General features: G+C 31.7%; 3 protein-coding genes across 3 annotated transcripts; 2 read left to right on the forward strand and 1 right to left on the reverse strand.

Moving 5' to 3' along the window:
* Nucleotides 1–2474: 2474 nt before the first annotated feature.
* On the forward strand, nt 2475–4136 carry LOC107926367 (phenolic glucoside malonyltransferase 1). The gene has a single exon (XM_016857207.2). It carries the CDS (start codon nt 2641–2643, stop codon nt 4054–4056), a length of 1416 nt encoding a protein of 471 aa, XP_016712696.1. The 5' UTR covers nt 2475–2640; the 3' UTR covers nt 4057–4136.
* Nucleotides 4137–17386: 13250 nt separating this feature from the next.
* On the reverse strand, nt 17387–18508 carry LOC107926394 (40S ribosomal protein S5). Its single transcript, XM_016857243.2, has 3 exons — nt 18085–18508; nt 17718–17921; nt 17387–17596 (listed from the first exon to the last, which is right to left on the reverse strand). Exons 1-3 carry the CDS (start codon nt 18210–18212, stop codon nt 17542–17544), a joined length of 387 nt encoding a protein of 128 aa, XP_016712732.1. The 5' UTR covers nt 18213–18508; the 3' UTR covers nt 17387–17541.
* Nucleotides 18509–19484: 976 nt separating this feature from the next.
* LOC107926444 (phenolic glucoside malonyltransferase 1) lies at nt 19485–21094 on the forward strand. Its single transcript, XM_016857296.1, has one exon. It carries the CDS (start codon nt 19528–19530, stop codon nt 20911–20913), a length of 1386 nt encoding a protein of 461 aa, XP_016712785.1. The 5' UTR covers nt 19485–19527; the 3' UTR covers nt 20914–21094.
* Nucleotides 21095–22351: the final 1257 nt, after the last annotated feature.

Here is a 22351-nt window from a genome sequence, read left to right on the forward strand (position 1 = left end):
ATCGTACTACAGATATGAATGAAGAGAGAAACACATTCTATGACTGCGAAGCTGACGTCTCTTTAGACGACATGGATGTTTCCGGTATGGATCCGCGAGGAGATAGAGATCAAGGGGGTTCCTTATCTTCAAACAAGAGAAAAAAGAAATATGATGCTCGTGATAATGTGTATGCTTCATTTGAGGAGGCTGCCACCTTGTTGGGGGAAAAAATCCAGGCCGTTGGCGATAGAATCAGTATGAGTATTGCATCCGAGGTGGTAGTTCAGCAGAAGTCTGAAGAAAAGATGGAAGAGAAAGCTTCAAATTTATATTCAGCCTTATGGTCAATTGAAGGTTTAACCGACGATCAGCGGTATGATGCTTTGAGTAAAATTCCCAATCATCCAACTCAAATGATCGTTTTCTTCAGTTTACCTTCTGTTGCCCGATTGGAATGGGTCAGAAGATTTCTTTCTCACCATTAAATATCAATGTTCAAACTTTTTGATGTTGTAAAACTTTTGAACATATTGATTATGATGTACAATTTCATTTTCATCTAACTTTTTCTTAGTATAAGTTAATTATGTTTATGCAGAATATAATTTTCAAGTTATATATTTAATAATAATTATGTTAATTTATATTTTACAGTATCATATATTATGATTTGAGTAAATTAATATAAGAATATTAATTATTAAGAATTTTATTAAATTATATAGTTTAATTAAAATATATTTAATAATAATTATGTTAATTTATATTTTACAGTATCATATATTATGATTTGAGTAAATTAATATAAGAATATTAATTATTAAGAATTTTATTAAATTATATAGTTTAATTAAAATATATTTAATAATAATTATGTTAATTTATATTTTACAGTATCATATATTATGATTTCAGTAAATTAATATAAGAATATTAATTATTAAGAATTTCATTAAATTATATATTTTAATTAAAATATATTTAATAATAATTATGTTAATTTATATTTTACAGTATCATATATTATGATTTCAGTAAATTAATATAAGAATATTAATTATTAAGAATTTTATTAAATTATATAGTTTAATTAAAATATATTTAATAATAATTATGTTAATTTATATTTTACAGTATCATATATTATGATTTCAGTAAATTAATATAAGAATATTAATTATTAAGAATTTCATTAAATTATATATTATTAATTAAAATATATTTAATAATAATTATGTTAATTTATATTTTACAGTATCATATATTATGATTTCAGTAAATTAATATAAGAATATTAATTATTAAGAATTTCATTAAATTATATATTTTAATTAAAATATATTTAATAATAATTATGTTAATTTATATTTTACAGTATCATATATTATGATTTCAGTAAATTAATATAAGAATATTAATTATTAAGAATTTTATTAAATTATATATTTTAATTATAATATATTTAATAATAATTATGTTTAAATATGATTAAATTATTTATTATTGATATTAATAATCTTATTAAAATTTAAATAACAATAACAATAATAATTTACCAAAACAAATTTCTGCTAATTATAAGAATTTTATTAAATTATATTATTAATTAAAATATATTTAATAATAATTATGTTTAAATATGATTAAAATATTTATTACTGATAATAATAATCTTATTAAAATTTAAATAACAATAACAATAATCATTTACCAAAACAATTTTATGCTAAGGGTATTCTAGTCATTTTAGTTTTTTCCATTATGCTATTACACCTCTATTCCATTCAACCAAACACAAGATTACTATTACGCCTCTATTCCATTACATTCAACCAAACAGTGGATTAGCTATTACACCTCTAATCCAATACACTTCTAATCCCAATACACCTCTAATCCAATACGCCTCTAATCCAATACAGCGAACCAAACGTGCCTAAATATTTTGAAAAGTAACATTAATAAAAAATTATTCTTTTGATATTGGTAGAAAGTTGGACGGCGCCGCCAAAATTTACTTATGGAATAAAAGTTCCCATCTTATCCCGCAAACTTTATCTTTTGTGGAATGTTTTGTGACACAATGTTTTTTTAAAAAGTTATTTTAACATTTTATTTTATTTAATTTTAGAATTTAAATTTTTTAAGTCACTTAAAATGAATAAAAAATTAATAGTTAATTTTATTGATGTGGCATATACGTGAATTATCACATTAATAATTAATTAATTTTTTAAAATTAAAAAATTATAAAAATATTTTAAAAAAATTTAAAAAAATTTAAAAATATAATATACTTTTAATATTTTTTAATTTTTAAAAATTAATGAAAAGCTAATGTGACATTCGTGTATTCTAAACCAGTATAATTAATAAATATTAACTTTTTCATTTATTTTATGTTGATTTGGCAAACAACTCAAATTTAGAAATTAAAATAGATGAAAAATTAAATAGAAAATTAAACCAACTATTAAGCCAAATTTTACAAATTTTTTTATAATTTTATAATAATTTATTAATTAAAATCGTATTTATAATTGAAATGAGGAACCAAAATTCCACCACAATCCTTATAATAAACTTACTTCTCTTGACCCTAAACGAATACTCGAATAATCATGATCACATTTAAAGGATTATAAATTTATTTTGTTGATGGATATGGTCTTTCATAATCAACGAGACAGAATGGAAATTCTTGAGGTGACCCAAGTTGCCCCAACCTCTAACTCACCAGAATCAACGACTGAATTCCGTCTTCCACTCACTTTCTCCGACATATTGTGGTTCACGTCTCCTCCTGTTGAGCGCCTCTTCTTTTACCAACTCGACGAGTTAACCCCTGCCTGTTTCAACTCAGTTATCCTCCCAAAACTCAAGCGCTCTCTTTCTCTCACACTCGTCCATTACCTCCCCCTCGCTGGCAATCTCAAGTGGCCACCAAACGAACCTAAACCCATCATTTTATACACTCCAAACGATGGAGTTTCCCTCACAGTTGCCCACTCCGATGCCGACTTTAACATCCTCTCCAGCAATGGGGCCTATGATGCTGCTGAGTTGCATCCTCTCAAACCTGACCTCGTAACTTCAGATATTTCGGCATCAGCTATAGCTGTGCAAGTAACCCTGTTCCCAAATAAGGGGTTCTGCATTGGAATCACAGCTCACCATGCAGTTCTTGATGGCCAAACCACAACCATGTTCATCAAATCTTGGGCTCATATATGCAAGCAAGGCAACGACGAGAACTCACCCTTGCCACCTGAGCTAACACCAATTTTCGATAGGTCTGTTATCAAAGGTCCTGATGGACTTGACATGTTATATTTGAACCAGTGGCTAGCTACTAGCGGGTTAGATTCAGATACAAGTAAGAAAAGCCTGAAAATCACAAGTGCAGGAGGAGGAGCAGCATCAGATCTAGTTCGAGCAACGTTTGAGATTACTCGTGAAGATTTCAAAAAGTTAAGGGAAAGGGTGTTACCTAAACTACCAGATAGTGGGAAAGAAATGCATCTATCAACTTTTGTGCTTTCGTTTGCTTATGTAACAACTTGCATGGTGAAAGCTAGAGGAGGAGATGGGGATAGAAAAGTTGCTTTCGCATTCACAGCTGATTGCAGGCCACGATTAAACCCTCCTGTCTCACAAAACTATTTCGGAAACTGTAATAGACCTAAATTTGAAGTGGCGAAAGCAAGGGATTTCCTTGATGAAAACGGGTTTGTGTTTGCTGTTCAGAAAGCAAGTGGAATGGTTAAAGATTTAATGGAGAGATGGGTTCTTGAAGGAATGGAAAGGATTCTATCATATAGTTTAGATGTTCTTAAAGAAACATCTGAGTCAAACCTTCAAATTATAACTGTTGCAGGATCGCCTCGATTTGGTGTTTATGGAACAGATTTTGGATGGGGCAAACCCCATAAGGTGGTAATTGTTTCCATTGATAAGAGTGGAGCTATTTCCATGGCAGAAAGTAGAGATGGGAGCGGGGGGGTTGAAATTGGTTTGGCTTTGAATAAGCACGAGATGAACAATATTTCTTGGTTGTTTCCAAGATACGTTTAACGGGAGGGTTTATTTTAATTTATTTTGTTGTTTTGTAATGATATTTTATTAATATTATATGAAAATCATGCTTGATATTATGCTATTTTTCATTTAAGCAGAATTTATGCTATTTAAGCAGAAAGAAAACATGTGGAGGTGGGGTGTTCAAAATTCGGGTAAAATTGAAAAAATTCGGTTAATTGATCGAATTCGGTTAATCGATCGGTTAACCGAATTTTTTCGGTCGGGGTCAGTTAATTATTTTTTAATTTTTCGATTAACAGTTAATTCGGTTCGAAACTGGTCGGTTAACAGAATTTTTTCAGTTTAATCAAAAAAATTAATAAATAAAATTATAATATATAAGTAGGCTCACTATTCATCTAAGCCCAATCCAAACCCAAGTATTCAACCCAACCCAATTGCCCAACCCAATTATAAAAATTACAAATAATTTAATAAATAAAAATAAAATTCTAAAACTAAAACTAAAACTAAAGTCTAAAAGTCTAAAAATAATTTAATTATGTAGTGATTCAATTCGGTTAATTCGGTTAATTCGGGTAATCCGGTTAATTCTGTTAATTCGGGTAATTCGGTTAATTTTTAACCAAAAATAAAAAAGACATAATTTTCGGTTAATTCGGTTAACCGACCGAATTAACCGAAAAAATTTAGGTTCGGTTAACAGTTAAAAATTTTGAAAGGTCGATTAATTCGGTTAATGTTATTTCGGGTTGGTTAACCGAATGAACACCCCTATGTGGAGGTGGTTGATTGCTTACCCCACTTTTATCTATTTGTCCAAATAATGCTTTATTTGATATATATGTTAAGGAAATTTCGAAAAACACTGATGACTGAGAAGGGCCTTTATTGGTTTCCACAAAAGCATCGTACAAGCATTAGTTAAGTGATGGAGCCATGTTAGCTGTAGGGGTGAATTACCCATAAATGCCGGTATGTTTGGAAAATTACCTAATTAGATTAGTTTTTCTAAAATTTATCGGATTAGGCCAAATTTGGAGAGAGAGAACAAAAACGAGTGTTTTCCATAATGCCTACCCCGCACCCCAGCGGTCAAATTATAATGGCTCCCCCCCAACGACTATTTCAACGAAATTTTAACCCTCTGTCTTTAATCGGACCATACTTGAGAGATGCAAGATTTTTGCATATGGCCCCGTATAGGTAGATGGTGTAAATTGGACCCTACACTTATAAGCGCGTTGGTGAAAAGATGGAGACCCGAGATGCACACATTCCATCTTACTATCACACTCGAGGATGTGCAGTTACAGCTTGGGTTACAGGTGGATGGCAGTTGTCGCATTAATTAGAGAGATGTCTGCGAGCAACTTTATTGGTTTCCACAAAAGCATCGTACAAGCATTAATTAAGTGATGGAGCCATGTTAGCTGCAGGGGTGAATTACCCATAAATGCCGGTATGTTTGGAAAATTACCTAATTAGATTAGTTTTTCTAAAATTTATTGGATTAGGCCAAATTTGGAGAAATAAAACAAAAACGAGTGTTTTCCATAATGCCTACCCCGCACCCCAGCGGTTAAATTATAATGGCTCCCCCCAACGACTATTTCAATAAAATTTTAACCCTCTGTCTTTAATCGGACCATACTTGAGAGATGCGAGATTTTTGCATATGGCCCGTTAGGTAGAGGGTGTAAATTAAACCCCACACTTATAAGCGCGTTGGTGAAAAGATGGAGACCCGAGATGCACACATTCCATCTTACTATCACACTCGAGGATGTGCAGTTACAGCTTGGGTTACAGGTGGATGGAAGTTGTCGCAGCTAATTAGAGAGATGTCTGCGAGCAACTTTTGGAGAGGGTTTCGGACTTGATTTATGGAGCTTGGATAGATGTGAATTGGATGAAAAGAAATTTTGTTGGGCTCAATGCAAAGTCGAGTAAAGTTGAAAGAGTGTCATATTGAAGTTTGGTTTGGTAAATTTTGACGTTTGGCTAGTTAATTAAGGAAACAAGACTAAATCGTAAAAGATGTAAAACTTAATCTCTATTGATTGCTATTAGCTAAATGCGTGTTTAATGTTTGTTTAAGGATCTAAATGGTAATTATACCCTTTTTAAGGTTATTGGACGGTTAGTGAAGGAAATTGAATTAAATATATGTGTTTTATAATATTAATTTCTTTAGTTTGAAGCTTGATGATGAAATAGGACTATTTTGTAAAGTGATTTTGGATAGTTTTTAAGTTTAGGAGCTAAAACAATAAAATATTAAATTTAGCATGAAATTCTTGTAAACTTTCATTAATTATAGGTTGTAAAAGAGTAAAGATGAATTAGGCCTAAGGGTTTTGGGCTTAATTTTGAAAAAAAAATTAAGTTTCAATTTAGGGACTAAAGTGAATAAAAGGTAAAAGTTCAGGGAAAATTGCTAAGTAGTCCTCGGTGTGGTGTTATAATGATGGAGATAGTATGAGAATTGTGTTAAGGCCCGTGTGAGCTTAGTGAATGATTAAGATACAAATGACATGTCATTAGGATTTATCAAGCACTATGTGCCAGTGATTATATTGATCAGGTACTATGTATCAGTGACCATATTATTAGGTATTGTGTAACAGCCCGGTTTAGACCCTAGTCGGACAGTGATTTCGGGACCACAAATTCAAGTTAGAAATATATTTTAATATTATTTTTGGTGTCTACAGCATGTTAATTTATATGTGTGAAAATTTTGTGTGAAAATTTTATCGTTTGTATGCTCGATTTTATAAAAAAAAACTTAATCGCGTAAATTGTAAAAGTGGCATTCTAATTGTTAAAGTGCTTAATTGCTTTGATTAATTAATTATGGAGTCCTTAAAATGAAATTTAGCCATTGAATACATGAATGAACGGTAATGGCATGCATTATATGATTTTATTATTAAATCATTAAGGTTATATTGGTAAATGGATAATAAAATGTAATTAAAATAAAACAAAATAGGAAATGGCCATGCATGTTCATCTTTTGGCCAAATATTGAAGAGAAAAAGAACCATTTGAAAGCTTTAAAGATTCGGCACTTTGAAGCTTAAATTGAGGTATGGATTTTGTTTGGTTTTCGATAATTTTTACTTTTTTGAGATCGTTGCTTTGTATATTACCTAGCCCATGCTTTAATTTTCAAAATTGATGATGAATTTGAGATTTTCCATTGTTGATAATGTGATGAATTTGTTGTTTGATGATAAAAAATAAATCTTTAATGTTTGATTATCATGTTTAATTAAGTGATTTTTTTATAAAAATCTAAATTAGGGATTTATTTGTGAAATTTGAAATTTTTGGGGTTTAAATATGAAATGAATGAAATATATGAGCTGATAGGGACCATAGGAAGATTCGGCTAAGGCATGGCTTTGATGAATTTTGTGTATTTAGTGTATTTTTGTATTAATGACTAAAATGTTAAAAATGTGAAATTTGGGGGCTAAAGTGTAAATGCCCTAATTAGGTGTTTATGGATTGAATTAAATGAGATGTGTTATTAAATAGCCAAATTTGAATTTATTTAGATCAAGAAAAGAGGAAGTCGGATTTGGATCGGAGAAAATCGAAGGTTGTCGAATAGTCGTTTCGATCCGTTCCTGTCCGTACGATGTAAGTTTGTAAGTAAATAAATGTAGTTAAATTTGAATGTATATGTGTTATAAATGCCGAATTGAATTTTAATGAATATATATGTACATGCCAAATTATTTTTAAGTATGGGAGAATTGTTTACGAGCTTAATTCAATTGAATTACGGCATCCGAAAGCCTGTACGAACCATAGGATTCCGATATGTGATATCGTGTAAGACCACGTCTGGGACGTTGACATCGATTTGATATTTACGTGTAAGACCATGTCTGGGACATTGGCATCATATATGATTTCGTGTAAGACCCTGTCTGGGACAGTGGCATCGTTATTTGATTACATGTAAGACCACGTCTAGGACGTTGGCATTGTACGAGCTTTTTGAGCTATCCGAGTATTCTTTTTTATTTCGAATGGTTTAACGGGAAATGATGCGACAAAATTGAATGTGAGTTTGAATTAAACGATTCAAATATGTTTGAGTTATATGAAGTGTGGAAGTATAGGTAAGTATTGTGGTATAACATGAAAATGTGAGCTAATTACTTAAATATGATTATATATATGTGTGTTCAAGATTGGGAGTATTCAACCTACTTGTATGAATTATAAATGTTCTTTGGTAAACTATTTGCTTATGACTTACTAAGCTATTTAAGCTTACTGTGTGATTGCTCGTTCGTTGTTTTATAGATTTTGGAAGCTAGTTACGAGCTTGGGGATTGTCAAAGAAATCCCTCACACTATCGAACGATATTTTTGTATTTTTAAAACTTGAATTATGAACTTATGGCATGTATAGGCTAGCATTTGTTTTGATTGGCCTTGAATTTTGTATATGTGTTTGGCCATGTGAAAATGGCTTGATTATAATATTATGGCTTGTGTGTATGTGGTATGACTTATACTTATTTTGGAGGTATGTTTTATGTTTTACATGCTTGAAGGGTTTGGTTTTATGATTCGACAATGAGTAATAAAAAGTATGATGAACAATCGACCAACAAATTAGCTCATATGGAAATGTGTTTTATGGTATAACTTGTGTAGTAGATGGATGTGTATTTGAATCGTGGTGCATGTATCTATAAGCTATGTGATGACTTTGCTATAAAACGATAAATTAGTATTTGGTGTGGCTTATTATTGACTTATTTTGGATGTACAATTTGTTTAATGAATTGGCTTGAAGGTGGTAAATGATGTGTATGCATTTTCGGTCTTATAGGTAGCATATTTAAGAAGTATGATATGTGGTTATTTTGTGTGTTATATGATGACATGATTCAAAATGAATAAATAGGTAAGAAGACAGAAAGATGAGTATATCATTGATGGTGTAATGGTTATTTGGCTGCAATTTGAAATGTTAATTAACTACATGTTTTAAAATGGTTTGGCTTGATCATTTGAAGCTAAATTTAATGACCGAATATAGGGATAATTGATTTGTTGTGTTTATGTGTTGGGGCATGATAATTAGCATGCAAATTGGTGTACTTAAAATCGTTGCTTATGTTCAAAAATTGTTTAACGTGACTATGGTATAATGCACATAGGTTGGTAATGTTTACAAATGTATTTGGCTGTATAGTGAAGCTTGCCTATGTTTTTTTTTATTTGTATTGCTAATAAGGTGTGTGAAAAACTTAACCTAAGTAAATGTGCGCATATGCATAACATACAAATTGCTATTTTTTTATAAATTAGTTAATGAATTGGGTTAGCCATGATTTGGTATTTGAATTTAGAAATGGCTTCGTTTTAGAGTGTTATGCGCATGTATATATGTCTTATAAAATGATATATTTGATGATTAGTTAAAGATATGGATTGTTATGACTTAGTATGCATATATGCATAGTTTATAAAATAGCATGGCTAGAAGTTTGCTAATGAAATAAATATATGCAACAGATGATTTGACATAAGCTTTGTAAATATGATGTAATGATATAAGCTTGAATATATTATAAATATTTGAATGGTATGAATATGATAGTAAATAGGTTCGAATAATGGGTTTGTAAAGCATGCAATATTTTATTGATGTATGATAGCTTGGTACAAATTTTAAAAAGGTTAAGAGTATTGATTGATTGAATTTTAGAGTGCCATGATCTTGGGTCATAAGGTTCGGCTATTGGAGTTATATAGTATATGTATTATGATATGATGTATATTAATTGGGTCGAATAGGTGATTAAATAAATAATATTGATATGTTTAAATTTTAAAGCATAAATTGCTTATGTATTAAAAGTAGTAAAGCATAATTGGTTTTTAGTTGGTTAAGTGATCTATATGTGCGAATGTGAATTATATGATTTAGCTGCTAGTTATTATTCGAGTTTAAAAATTTTTGGATTGAGTTAATATAATTTGTGCATAAGTTAAAATGAAAGACTGTTCTGAGTTGTGTTTTGGTCGGTAATGCCTCGGGACCCTAATCCAGCAACGGAGACAGGTTAGGAGTGTTACACTTTGTATCGGTGTTATATTTATGGTTCATGTGTATACCATGTTAATAGATAGTATGGAATGATGTACTAACCTATTTGGTTATGTTGTGAAAGATATAAGGTGATTATGGAACAATAAGTATGTATGTTATTTGCATTAAGTAAATTATGAAATGTCAGGTACGTTGTGCTTAAATTTTATACGAACTTACTAAGCTTTAAGTAAGCTTAACTTGTTTCATTTTCTTCCTTGTAGATTGTCGGATTCGTGTTATCAATTGGATCATCTTTGGAGAATCACACTATCTGTCAACTCTTTTGGTAGATTTTTATCCATTTTGGAATAGGTTATAAATGGCATGTAAATAGGTGTTTTGGTTTCAAATGTACATATATGCAAGTTGTGGGTTGAAATAGTACATGAATGTTAAACTGGAATTTTGGCTAAGTTGGTAGCTTTATGGATATGAAAGTCTATTTATATGAAATTCTTTGATCTTGCTCCATAGGTTATAAGGTACTATGGAATGGATAGGTATGGCATGTAAATACATTAGATGTTATATGTTTGAGCTCTTATGTAACACTTTATGTGAAGTAGATTTTAAATTGGTTAAGTTAGGTTATGTGGTCCATAAGGTAAGGTTAAGGCAAGTATTTATAAATGCTATGTTTTGGTATTTGAAATGATGATTATGTGAGAATGTTTAGGTATGTGATTTTTGGTATGAATGATGATGAATGTGTGATTGTAAATGGTTCAATTGAGGTGCCAAGTGTGGCATATTGGTTAGGCATTTAGGATGGATGTTTTAAGGTGTGGTTTTGGAATATATTTTTATGTTTTTGATCAGGTTGATTAATGGTTAAATGCTTACTTGTGGCTTAAGTGAACCTAGGATGTTGTTGCTTGGTTTAGAAGGTATTTTAGGTTCACACAGTCTAATACACAGTCTGCCACAGGATAGTGTGCCATACATGGGCATATGGCATGGCTATGTGGTCTATTTAATTTAGGTGCTAATTGGTCCACACAGCTACAGTTTGTTACACGGCCTGGCAACACAGCCATGTGACCCAGTCTTACATGGCTTTAGTTTGTTTCACGGCTTAGACATACAACCATGTCTTCTAGCATTATAGGGCATCAGCCTGTCACATGGCCTGGCCACCCTACAGTGTGACCCATGTTTTTACTTTTTACTTATTATTTCATAAAAGTTTCAAATTAGTCATGATTTGTTTTCGAGTTGGTTTAAAAGCTTCGTAAGCTCAATTAAGGCTCGGTTTTGGTTGTAAATCATATTACAATGATGCAGTTGAATGCTTGATGTTTTAATTTGATATTTAAGTTGAATTCTTGGATGATAGATGTTGTTAACTGTTGTAACATCTTGTAGCTCGGGTCCGAAAATCGAACCAGGTTAGGTGTGTTACATTACAAGTTTATTAAAGTTCAATGGTTAATACTATGTCGTGCTACTGGACATGTCCGACAATTTTCTAAACTTCACCATAGACTTCAATCGTCGTTCACGACCATCGTTGCCCTTCCAATTGATTCCACTTCTTCTGGGATCTCGCCATTTATCACATTTCTTCGTAGTTTGGTTTCTTACACGAACACAACTGAAGAGATATCCTCGATTGAGGCTGTTATAGGTTAAATTGAATAAGGCATAACATTCCTCCCCTATTGATTCCTCATTTTGGGAATTGAGGTTGCATTTGAAAGCTTTTATTTTGTCATCGATTTTTATAATAACCTCATTTTGCTCGAGATCGATAGTCGATTTAAAAGTGGCAAAAAATGGCCTACCCAATAGAATGTGGATTTACTAATTTTCCCTAAAGTTAAGGACTACAAAGTCTAAGTTCATGTAATAGCCCGAATTTGGGCCTAGTCGAAACAGTGGTTTCGGGACCACAAATGTAATATTTTGAAAATTTCTACAGTAAGATATTATCCTTGGTATAGTAAAATAAGGAAATAAAGTAACAAAAAGGGAAATTTTGAGTTATGTCAACATTGAGAAGTAAATTATGACATATTAATGCAATGAAGGATTAAATCGCAAAAGTGAGAAAAGTATTGTTGCCTAAGAGTAAATACTCAAAATTTGAGGGGTTAAAGTGTAAATATGAAAAAGTTGAAGGACCAAAGGTGTAAATATTTTAAGGGTGGAATGATCTAGAAACTAAGGAAAATGGATGAATTAGGACCAACTTGAATAAGATAAGAATTATGAGGGACTAAATCGTAATTTTACCAAATTAAGTGTGACTCAATGATGGAATTTTAAAAGATTATGAAGGGAAAAATGGTCAATTAGAAGAGAGAGAAATCTAGAAGGCGATGATGATGATCTAGAAGGCGATGATGATGTTGGTGATATTTTAGATTAATTAATTAAATAAATATTAGTTTATTAATATTTTAATATGATTTTTAAATGATATTTTATTAATTTATTATTATTCTATTTAGTATATATATGAAAGGAAAGATGAGGAATTATCATCTTCTTCCCCATGCAACCAACGTATGAAGAGGAAAGAAAGAAAGAAACTTTCTTTTCTTTACAATTTGGTCCTTTTATAAAAATTCACCATTTTCACTTAGAAATCAAAAGAATTTCCATATCCATCAAGAGAGAAAGATAACAAGGAGACTATGGGGAGTTAGAATATCAAGTTAGATTCAAGAAATAGAAGCTGGAGGAGAGAGAAAATCAAGTTAAAGATTGAAATCAATTGAGCAAGGTAAGAACATCAAGATTTCAATATATTTTTGAGTTTGATATTATTGAAAAGGTATGAAATTGATGTTAATGTAGAGTTTTATTATATAAGGTTTTATGTTCTTGGTATGTTAGTGAAGAGAAAATAAGAGAAAGTGATGAGAAATAGTGTAGAGAAAGAAAATAAGAGTGTTATAAACTTAGTAATCAATATTTTACACTAAAACAGTTTGGACAGCAGCAGTAGGTTAACTTTGAAAAATAACCAAAAATTGTGGGAATTGAATTAGAAGATTAATAAAATATAAAATTAAATCTTATTGAGTCTAGTTTCTCATACAAGAAACGGTGTAAGTAATAGAATTGTAAATTATGAGATATAATAAATTTTGTGAGACAATGTCAGAATGATTTCGGGTTCCCCTGTTCTGACTTTGGAAAATCATCAAAAATTGAAGAAAAATAATTATGAGTTATAATTTATATGATTAGAATCCTTAATGAATCTATTTTCAAATTAAATAAACGGAAACATCATCTAAATTCTTTACAATTAGATAATTCAATTTTAGTGAAGAGTGGTCGGAACTGTCAGACAGCAAAATAGGGGAAACTTTAAAAAATAAACTGTACTATTTGGCTGAACCAAAAATTCTAAAAATTTTATGGCAAGAAGGTATGTAAGTCTAGTTTCAGGGAAAATTAACGGATCTTAATTTGGATTTCTGTATCTCAAGATATAAATGATTTAGTGACTATGACTCAAATGGACAGCTTTGAATAAATTTACAAGAAAATAGTGAAATTATAGATAATGTTACTTATAAGCATGTTATGTAAATTAAGGATGTGGAATGGAGAGGAGGAGGAGGAAAATAAATTTATGAATATTATGCTAGCATGGATTTGCATTTCAAATGGTTAATTTGCATGATTTGGGCTCAAGGACTAAATTGAATAAAAGTAAAACTTTAGGGGCAATTTTGGAAAAATGTCAAAAAATGACCAAATTGCATGAAATGAATTGTTTTATTATTTAAATTACTAAATTGAATGAAATATTAATTTAGATCAATATTGGGTGGAAATTCGAGAAAAATAGAAATTTTTCAAAATGTCCCCGAATTTTGGTATTTTTGCAATTTAGCCTGGTAAGTTCGTATGAACTATATTTTGTATAATTTTAATTGAATTGAATGCTATTTGGTAATGAATATTATATATATGTGTGTTTGGAATTGAATTATTATTGGATGTTTTGAAATGATTATCGGAAGCTCAATTGGGTTGGAGATATATCACATTATCCATTGGTTCTATCGGAAATTTTGGATGATTTGATTCTGGTTATTGTATAAGTTAAATTGGTTAATGTTAGCTCATAAATGTTTTGATTTTGATTGGTTATAAATATGAATGCTTGATGAAATAAAATGTCTAAAAATTAATTTGTAAACTCTGGTAATGCTCTATAACCCTATTCTGGGGAAGGATACGGGTTAGGAGTGTTACAGTTCAAATACTTAAGGAACCGAAAGCTAATGTGTTGGGTATATGACTTCTACAATATGTAGCATAATTTACAATAGTAGAATTCATAGCCCAACTAAATAGGTAAATGATATCCTCTCACAGACATGACATGATAGATGAAAAGTAAAAGTTATCACGGGTTGTTTATCTTTGTGATAAAGGACTTTATTACTATTTGATAGTAATTGACTTTTCATGAAGGAAGATGTAATGGTTACAATGAGATAAAATAAGATCACATTGGGAGAATAGATTTATCCCAATGAGATTAAGGATATCCTATGAGGGTAACACACTTATGACAAGGTCATTGAACGAACACTGGTTAAGTAGCTTTCGTAATGGTAAGTAATTAGGGCTAGCCCAGTCACGATACTATAGTGGAATGACTTCGTGATTAAATGAGTTTATAATTAATAGGCGAAAAGCTGAAATTTAATTATAAATCATTTGAGCATTAATTCATATGTCCAATCGGTCCATTTGCTAGCTTGTTGAAACTGAAAATGAATTGTATGTAGAATCAAATAAATAGAAATGGATGAAAATGATAAAGATAACGAAATGAGTTATATTTGCAAATGATAAATTTTCCCCTCATGTTATTATACTAGTAACCAAGTGAGGCATAAATGTTATATTTATCAGTTCAAAAGTTTTTCAAACTCGTACTTTTGTATAGACTAAATTTCTTTCTCACCTATGTGAATAAACACATTTATTTTGTTTATAATAATAATTCATAATAAGTACAAAATATATTTAGATTAAATATGAAAATTATTTATATTAAATTAATAAACAGATTTAATAATAGTTAAAAATAGGCTTTTTTTACAAAAAAATTAATTACAAAAATAAATTGAAGGAAAAACTATTTATGAAATTGAGATTTTATTTTTATCAACTTTTTGTTTTGGTAACATTTTTTTTTCAAAAGGGTTCTACCTGATACATTAATGGCACTCATTTAAATTTTTTTCATTTTTTTCTCCCATCATATATACACGTGAAAATATAAGTATTTTAAAAAGTAGACATTGATGTTAGCTGACGCAATGGTAAGATCACTAAAAATTTCATCTTTTGGTAGAAAAGTTGGATGGTGCCTTTGTTTATATTGAATAAAACGTGTTATATAGTGTGTGGAGCCCGTAGCCTTCACGGTTTGGAAAAAACGGAGAAAGTTTCGTGCTGGATTCATCCCCCTGAAACAATAAGCGTCATTCATTCATTCTTCCTTCCTTTTCAAAGTTCCCATCTTATCCGCCCAACTTTGATCTTTTGTGTTGTGACACAATGTTTTTTTTTTTAAAATAGAAAATATTTTTAACCTTTTATTTTATTTTATTTTTAAATTTATATTATTTTTCAAATCACTTAAAATAATAAAAAAAAATTAATAGATAACTTATATGTGAATTATAACGTTAATAATTAATTAATTTTTTTAAAATTATAAAAAATATTTTAAAATTTTTTATTTTTTAAAAATTAATAAAAAATTAATACAACATATACATGTCAATCTATGTGTATTCCACATCATTGTAATTAATAAATATTAACCAACTATTAAGCCAAATTTTACAAATTTTTTATAATTTTATAATAATTTATTAATTAAAATCGTATTTATAATTGAAATGAGGAACCAAAATTCCACCACAATACTTCTCTTGACCCTAAGGGTGCGTTTGGTTCGCTGTATTGGATTAGAGGTGTATTGGATTAGAGGTGTATTGGGATTAGAGGTGTATTGGATTAGAGGTGTAATAGCTAATCCACTGTTTGGTTGAATGTAATGGAATAGAGGCGTAATAGTAATCTTGTGTTTGGTTGAATGGAATAGAGGTGTAATAGCATAATGAAAAAAACTAAAATGACTAGAATACCCTTAGCATAAAATTGTTTTGGTAAATGATTATTGTTATTGTTATTTAAATTTTAATAAGATTATTATTATCAGTAATAAATATTTTAATCATATTTAAACATAATTATTATTAAATATATTTTAATTAATAATATATAATTTAATAAAATTCTTATAATTAGAAGAAATTTGTTTTGGTAAATTATTATTGTTATTGTTATTTAAATTTTAATAAGATTATTAATATCAATAATAAATAATTTAATCATATTTAAACATAATTATTATTAAATATATTATAATTAAAATATATAATTTAATAAAATTCTTAATAATTAATATTCTTATATGAATTTACTCAAATCATAATATATGATACTGTAAAATATAAAGTAACATAATTATTATTAAATATATTATAATTAAAATATATAATTTAATAAAATTCTTAATAATTAATATTCTTATATGAATTTACTCAAATCATAATATATGATACTATAAAAGAAATTTTGAAATAATTAATATTAAATATATTTTAATTAAAATATATGATTTAATAAAATTTAAAATAATTATAACTAATAAATTATATTTCCAACTGAAACAAGCCAAACAACATAAGCAGTATTAGAACGGGGATTATTAAATCGACTTTTGTAGTATAAAGTTCCAAAAAAATTTTCTTTATCTGTAGATAGAGAGAATCATGTTCATAAAACATATAAAATTTGACGTTGATGAACTGCAGTCTCTTCCATTGTTAATGCAGGTTGAAAGGCTTGATTTCAATAGTGTTACGGCCTTTGTATTTAACTTCAAATAGAAGTTTGTACAATTGCTCCAATTAATATTTTTTTCTTTGCTTCTATTGGCTGGGTTAGAAATTCAAAACAATATTTTTGAAAGACTTGTATAATTTCATCTGCTCAATAATTGGAAAAACTCAATTTGATTTCTTCCTTTAATTGTCTCTTTTTTAAGTACTAATTATCAGCAACAGGCAGGGCGATTTAATGTGGTCAAAACAACCACATCAAGCACTCTCATCTCTTTGTTTGCAGCAAAGATGAACTCAACAGCTTCAAACCATGGCAAAATAAGTACAACATATATAACCAAAACAGGATATGCTTTCTTCAATAACATCTCAACTTAAATAACGGAACATTCATATTATGTTCGGAACACAAAATAGGTAACTTATAAAGTACTGAATAAAAAACAGAAGTGTCCACTGCCATGGTTTATGCAAAGTCCTACCAATTCCTCAACGATTGGCCTTGGCAACTCTCTCGATTTCGTCATTCTTCTTGATGGCATAGCTGCACAAACAACACGAGAATGATGAAGCAAGCTGTCGTAAATAAATGGGATTGCAAGGACAGTTCCTAGTTTCAAAGCAAAATAAGGTTCAAACACGGGAGTTCAAAGGCTGTTATTTACCTGTTAGATGATCCCTTTGCTGCGTTAATAAGCTCATCAGCTAAACATTCAGCGATAGTTTTAATGTTTCTGAATGCAGACTCACGATTACCAGTGGTGAGGAGATAGATGGCTTGATTCACTCGACGAAGAGGAGAAATATCAACAGCCTGACGCCTCACAACACCAGCAGAACCAATACGAGTAGCATCTTCACGAGGTCCACTGTTATATCAATCAAAAATCAACAAGGATTATCAAAGATTGATCCAACAAAGATAACCCAGAATTGGAAGATGTTTTAATTAACATCATCTGCTACTTTAAAGGTTAAAGTCAGCTAGTGATACATTTGAAAAAGGAAATTCTTAAAGGTCATATAGGCCACCTGTTGATAATGGCATCAACAATGACTTGAATTGGGTTCTGATCAGTCAGGAGATAAATAATTTCCATAGCATGCTTCACAATCCTGACTGCCATAAGTTTCTTTCCATTGTTTCGGCCATGCATCATCAATGAGTTTGTAAGCCTCTCAACAATGGGGCACTGAGCCTTTCTAAAACGCTTAACTAAGTACCTCCCAGCAGTGTGTAAAACATATGATAGATTATACACTACTCCACATGTAAAACATTCAACTAAAAGGTTACATGGTACTTTTGCCTCAACTAAACCTATATCCAAAACCACACATTAGAATTTCTCGACAAACAAGCCATAATAAGACCCAGAAATACTGAAAATCGAACATCTTGAAGATTATAGATGCTACTTTTTAAGTAACTTCAGATCAAAACTAAAATCCAAAAATCAAGTGACTTTAGATCAAAATTAAAATCCAAGAAAAGAGAAACAGCATAAAACAAATATTCAAACAAAAGCAAGAAAAGTTGTATAAAATGAATTGATCTAATGAAACAGAAACTCCAAAAAATGAGAATGCAATAGATCAGAAGTTCTCCGCAGTTGTCAAGATTATTAATCAGCTGTTCATTTTTAATGCATGGACAGTATCCTCAGAGACCATTTCACAATTAAAACTCCTGCTTGGCCACGACAAAACAGAAAGTTCAGCCACAGAACTTCTTGCTTAGAAATTAAAATCCACCATGTAATTACGACATTATAAACTCAATCATACTTTATCATTATATAACGGCTTCACCACACATGAAGTTTGAATGGCGAAATAAAGGGAAAAAAACAGAAGCCTAATCCACGCATTTTTAACTTTCTACTCCAAACTAGACTTATTTCAACAGACAACTGAAGAATACAAGATAGAATGATAATGCAGGAGAATTGATAATTTATCCCCAAAAAAACCCTAATTTCAACAGACAAAACCCACCATAGTTGAAGAACACAAATTTATTTTTTGTCAACAAAACAATCATGAGGAAGAAAATTAAAAATCCAAATTAAGTAAAAAAGAGAAGAAGCACTTGCCGCTTCTGTTGATGTTGGTGAAAGATGCCAAGATGAAAGTCGGAGAAAGATCTGAGCGGGTGGAGGTTTGGTTCGGTGGCAACTTCTGTTGATGTTGGGAGGGAGAGGGAGAGGGAGAGGGTGGGGTAGAGAACGATTTCTGCTGGGAAGGGTAAAACAGACACCGATTAGCTAATCCTTTCTTTTGGAAGGGATTGGAAATCAGCGTTGAAGCAGAGAAAATGAGGATTGCGTACGTAACGTAATAGGCCCGTATTAGGGCAATACACCCAACCAAACATGGGATTAAGTGGGCCCACCGATTAGGGGTGTATTGGCAACCAAACATAGCCTAAACGAATACTCGAACAATTATGATAAAGGATTACAACGAAATAGAATGGAAATTCTCGAGGTGACCCAAGTTGCCCCAATCTCTAACTCACCAGAATCAACGACTGAATTCCGTCTTCCACTCACTTTCTCCGACATATTCTGGTTCAAGCTTCCTCCTGTTGAGCGCCTCTTCTTTTACCAACTCGACGAGTTAACCCCTGCCTGTTTCAACTCAGTTATCCTCCCAAAACTCAAGCGCTCTCTTTCTCTCACACTCGTCCATTACCTCCCCCTCGCTGGCAATCTCAAGTGGCCACCAAACGAACCTAAACCCATCATTTTATACACTCCAAACGATGGAGTTTCCCTCACAGTTGCCCACTCCGATGCCGACTTTAACATCCTCTCCAGCGACGGGGTCTATGATGCTGCTGAGTTGCATCCTCTCAAACCTGACCTCGTAACTTCAGATGTTTCGGCATCAGCTATAGCTATGCAAGTAACCCTGTTCCCAAATAAGGGGTTCTGCATAGGAATCACAGCTCACCATGCAGTTCTTGATTGCCAAACCACAACCATGTTCATCAAATCTTGGGCTCATATATGCAAGCAAGGCAACGAAGAGAACTCACCCTTACCACCTGAGCTAACACCATTTTTCGACAGGTCTGTTGTCAAAGGTCCTGATGGACTTGACATGTTATATTTGAACCAGTGGCTAGCTAGTAGCGGATCAGATTCAGATACAAGTAAGAAAAGCCTGAAAATCACGACAAGTGCAGGAGGAGGAGCAGCATCAGATCTAGTTCGAGCAACATTTGAGATTACTCGTGAAGATTTGAAAAAGTTAAGAGAAAGGGTGTTACCTAAACTACCAGCTAGTGGGAAAGAAGTGCATCTATCAACTTTTGTGCTTTGGTTTGCTTATGTAACAACTTGCATGGTGAAAGCTAGAGGAGGAGATGGAGACAGAAAAGTTGCTTTCGCATTCACAGCTGATTGCAGGCCACTATTAAACCCTCTTGTCTCACAAAACTATTTCGGAAACTGTAATAGACCTAAATTTGTAATGGCGAAAGCAAGGGATTTCCTTGATGAAAACGGGTTTGTGTTTGCTGTTCAGAAAGCAAGTGGGATGGTTAAAGATTTAATGGAGAGATGGGTTCTTGAAGGAATGGAAAAGATTCTATCATATAGTTTAGATGTTCTTAAAGAAGCATCTGAGTCAAACCTTCAAATTATAACTGTTGCAGGTTCGCCTCGATTTGGTGTTTATGGAACAGATTTTGGATGGGGCAAACCCCATAAGGTGGTAATTGTTTCCATTGAGAAGAATGGAGCTATTTCCATGGCAGAAAGTAGAGATGGGAGCGGGGGGGTTGAAATTGGTTTGACTTTGCATAAGCACGAGATGAACAATTTTTCTTGGTTATTTCCTAGATGCGTTTAACGGGAGGGTTTATTTTAATTTATTTTGTTGTTTTGTAATGATATTTTATTAATATTATATGAAAATCATGCTTGATATTATGCTATTTTTCATTTAAGCAGAGGTCGATTGCTCCACTTTATGTTATTTAAGCAGAAAAGAAAACATGTGGAGGTGGTCGATTGCTTACCCCACTTTTATCTATTTGTCCAAATAATACTTTATTTGATATATATGTTAAGGAAATTCCGAAAAACACTGATGACTGAGAAGGGCCTTTATTGGCTTCCACAAAAGCATGTACATGCATTAATTAAGTGATGGAGCCATGTTAGCTGCAACGGAGAATTACCCATAAATGCCGGTATGTTTGGAAAATTACCTGATTAGACTAATTTTTTTAAAATTTATTGGATTAGGCCAAATTTGGAGAGAGAGAGAACGAAAATGAGTGTTTTCCACAATGCCTACCCCGCACCCCAATGGTCAAATTATAATGTCTCCCCCCTCCCAACGGCTATTTCAACGAAATTTTAACCCCCGGTCTTTAATCGGACCATACTTGAGAGATGCGAGATTTTTGCATATGGCATGTATGGGTAGATGGTGTAAATTGGACCCCATACTTATAAGCGCGTTGGAGGAAAGATGGAGACCCGAGATGCACACATTCCATCTTATTATCACACTCAAGGATGTGTAGTTACAGCTCGAGTTACCGGTGGATGGGCCGATAGTGATTAGGTCAGTTGTCGCAACTAATTGGAGAGATGTCTGCGAGCAACTTTAGGAGAGGGTTCCAGACTTGATTTATGGAGCCTGGATAGATGCGAATTGATTGAAAAGAAATTTTTTTGGGCTCAATCCAAAGTCAAGTAAAGTTGAAAGAGTGTCATATTGAAGTTTGGTGATAGGATTATTAATATCAGTTCTTGCGTAGGTTTAGACAATAGACCCACCTCGGCCGGCTCCATCGTGGCCTTCTTGCCTTAGATTTCTAGGCGCTTGTCATGGCCTCCTCGTATGCGGTAACTTGCCCCTCGCCTCTTCACCTAGCAAATATGGCTTACCATGGATCCTAAACCAAGACGTGTACTCCGACTAGTAGGCTAACTTGAGAGCGACAATAGCCTCACGAGTAGGTAAAAACTCGTACCTATTATTCCATATGTTGATATATTAGGCGTGGAATGTAGTCCAATTCCCATCCGTCCTCCCCCGCAAGTCAAACGATGCAAATCACGAGATTTTGGAGTGCCACTTGAGTCAATTGCCTGAACCCGAATTGTCGCAACACTCTATCCAATTAGTGCATCTCCATGGTAGCGTACACTACCAATGACACCTTCACGTGCTAGATGTCTGGGTTGACCAAGAATTTCAACGCGATGCACTCTTAAATTGCCGGATAGGAGTAAGAAATTCATTCAAACTATATTAAAATAATAAAAATTTTAGT

This window comes from Gossypium hirsutum, chromosome D07, assembly GCF_007990345.1.
Source record: "Gossypium hirsutum isolate 1008001.06 chromosome D07, Gossypium_hirsutum_v2.1, whole genome shotgun sequence".
Taxonomy (NCBI): domain Eukaryota; kingdom Viridiplantae; phylum Streptophyta; class Magnoliopsida; order Malvales; family Malvaceae; genus Gossypium; species Gossypium hirsutum.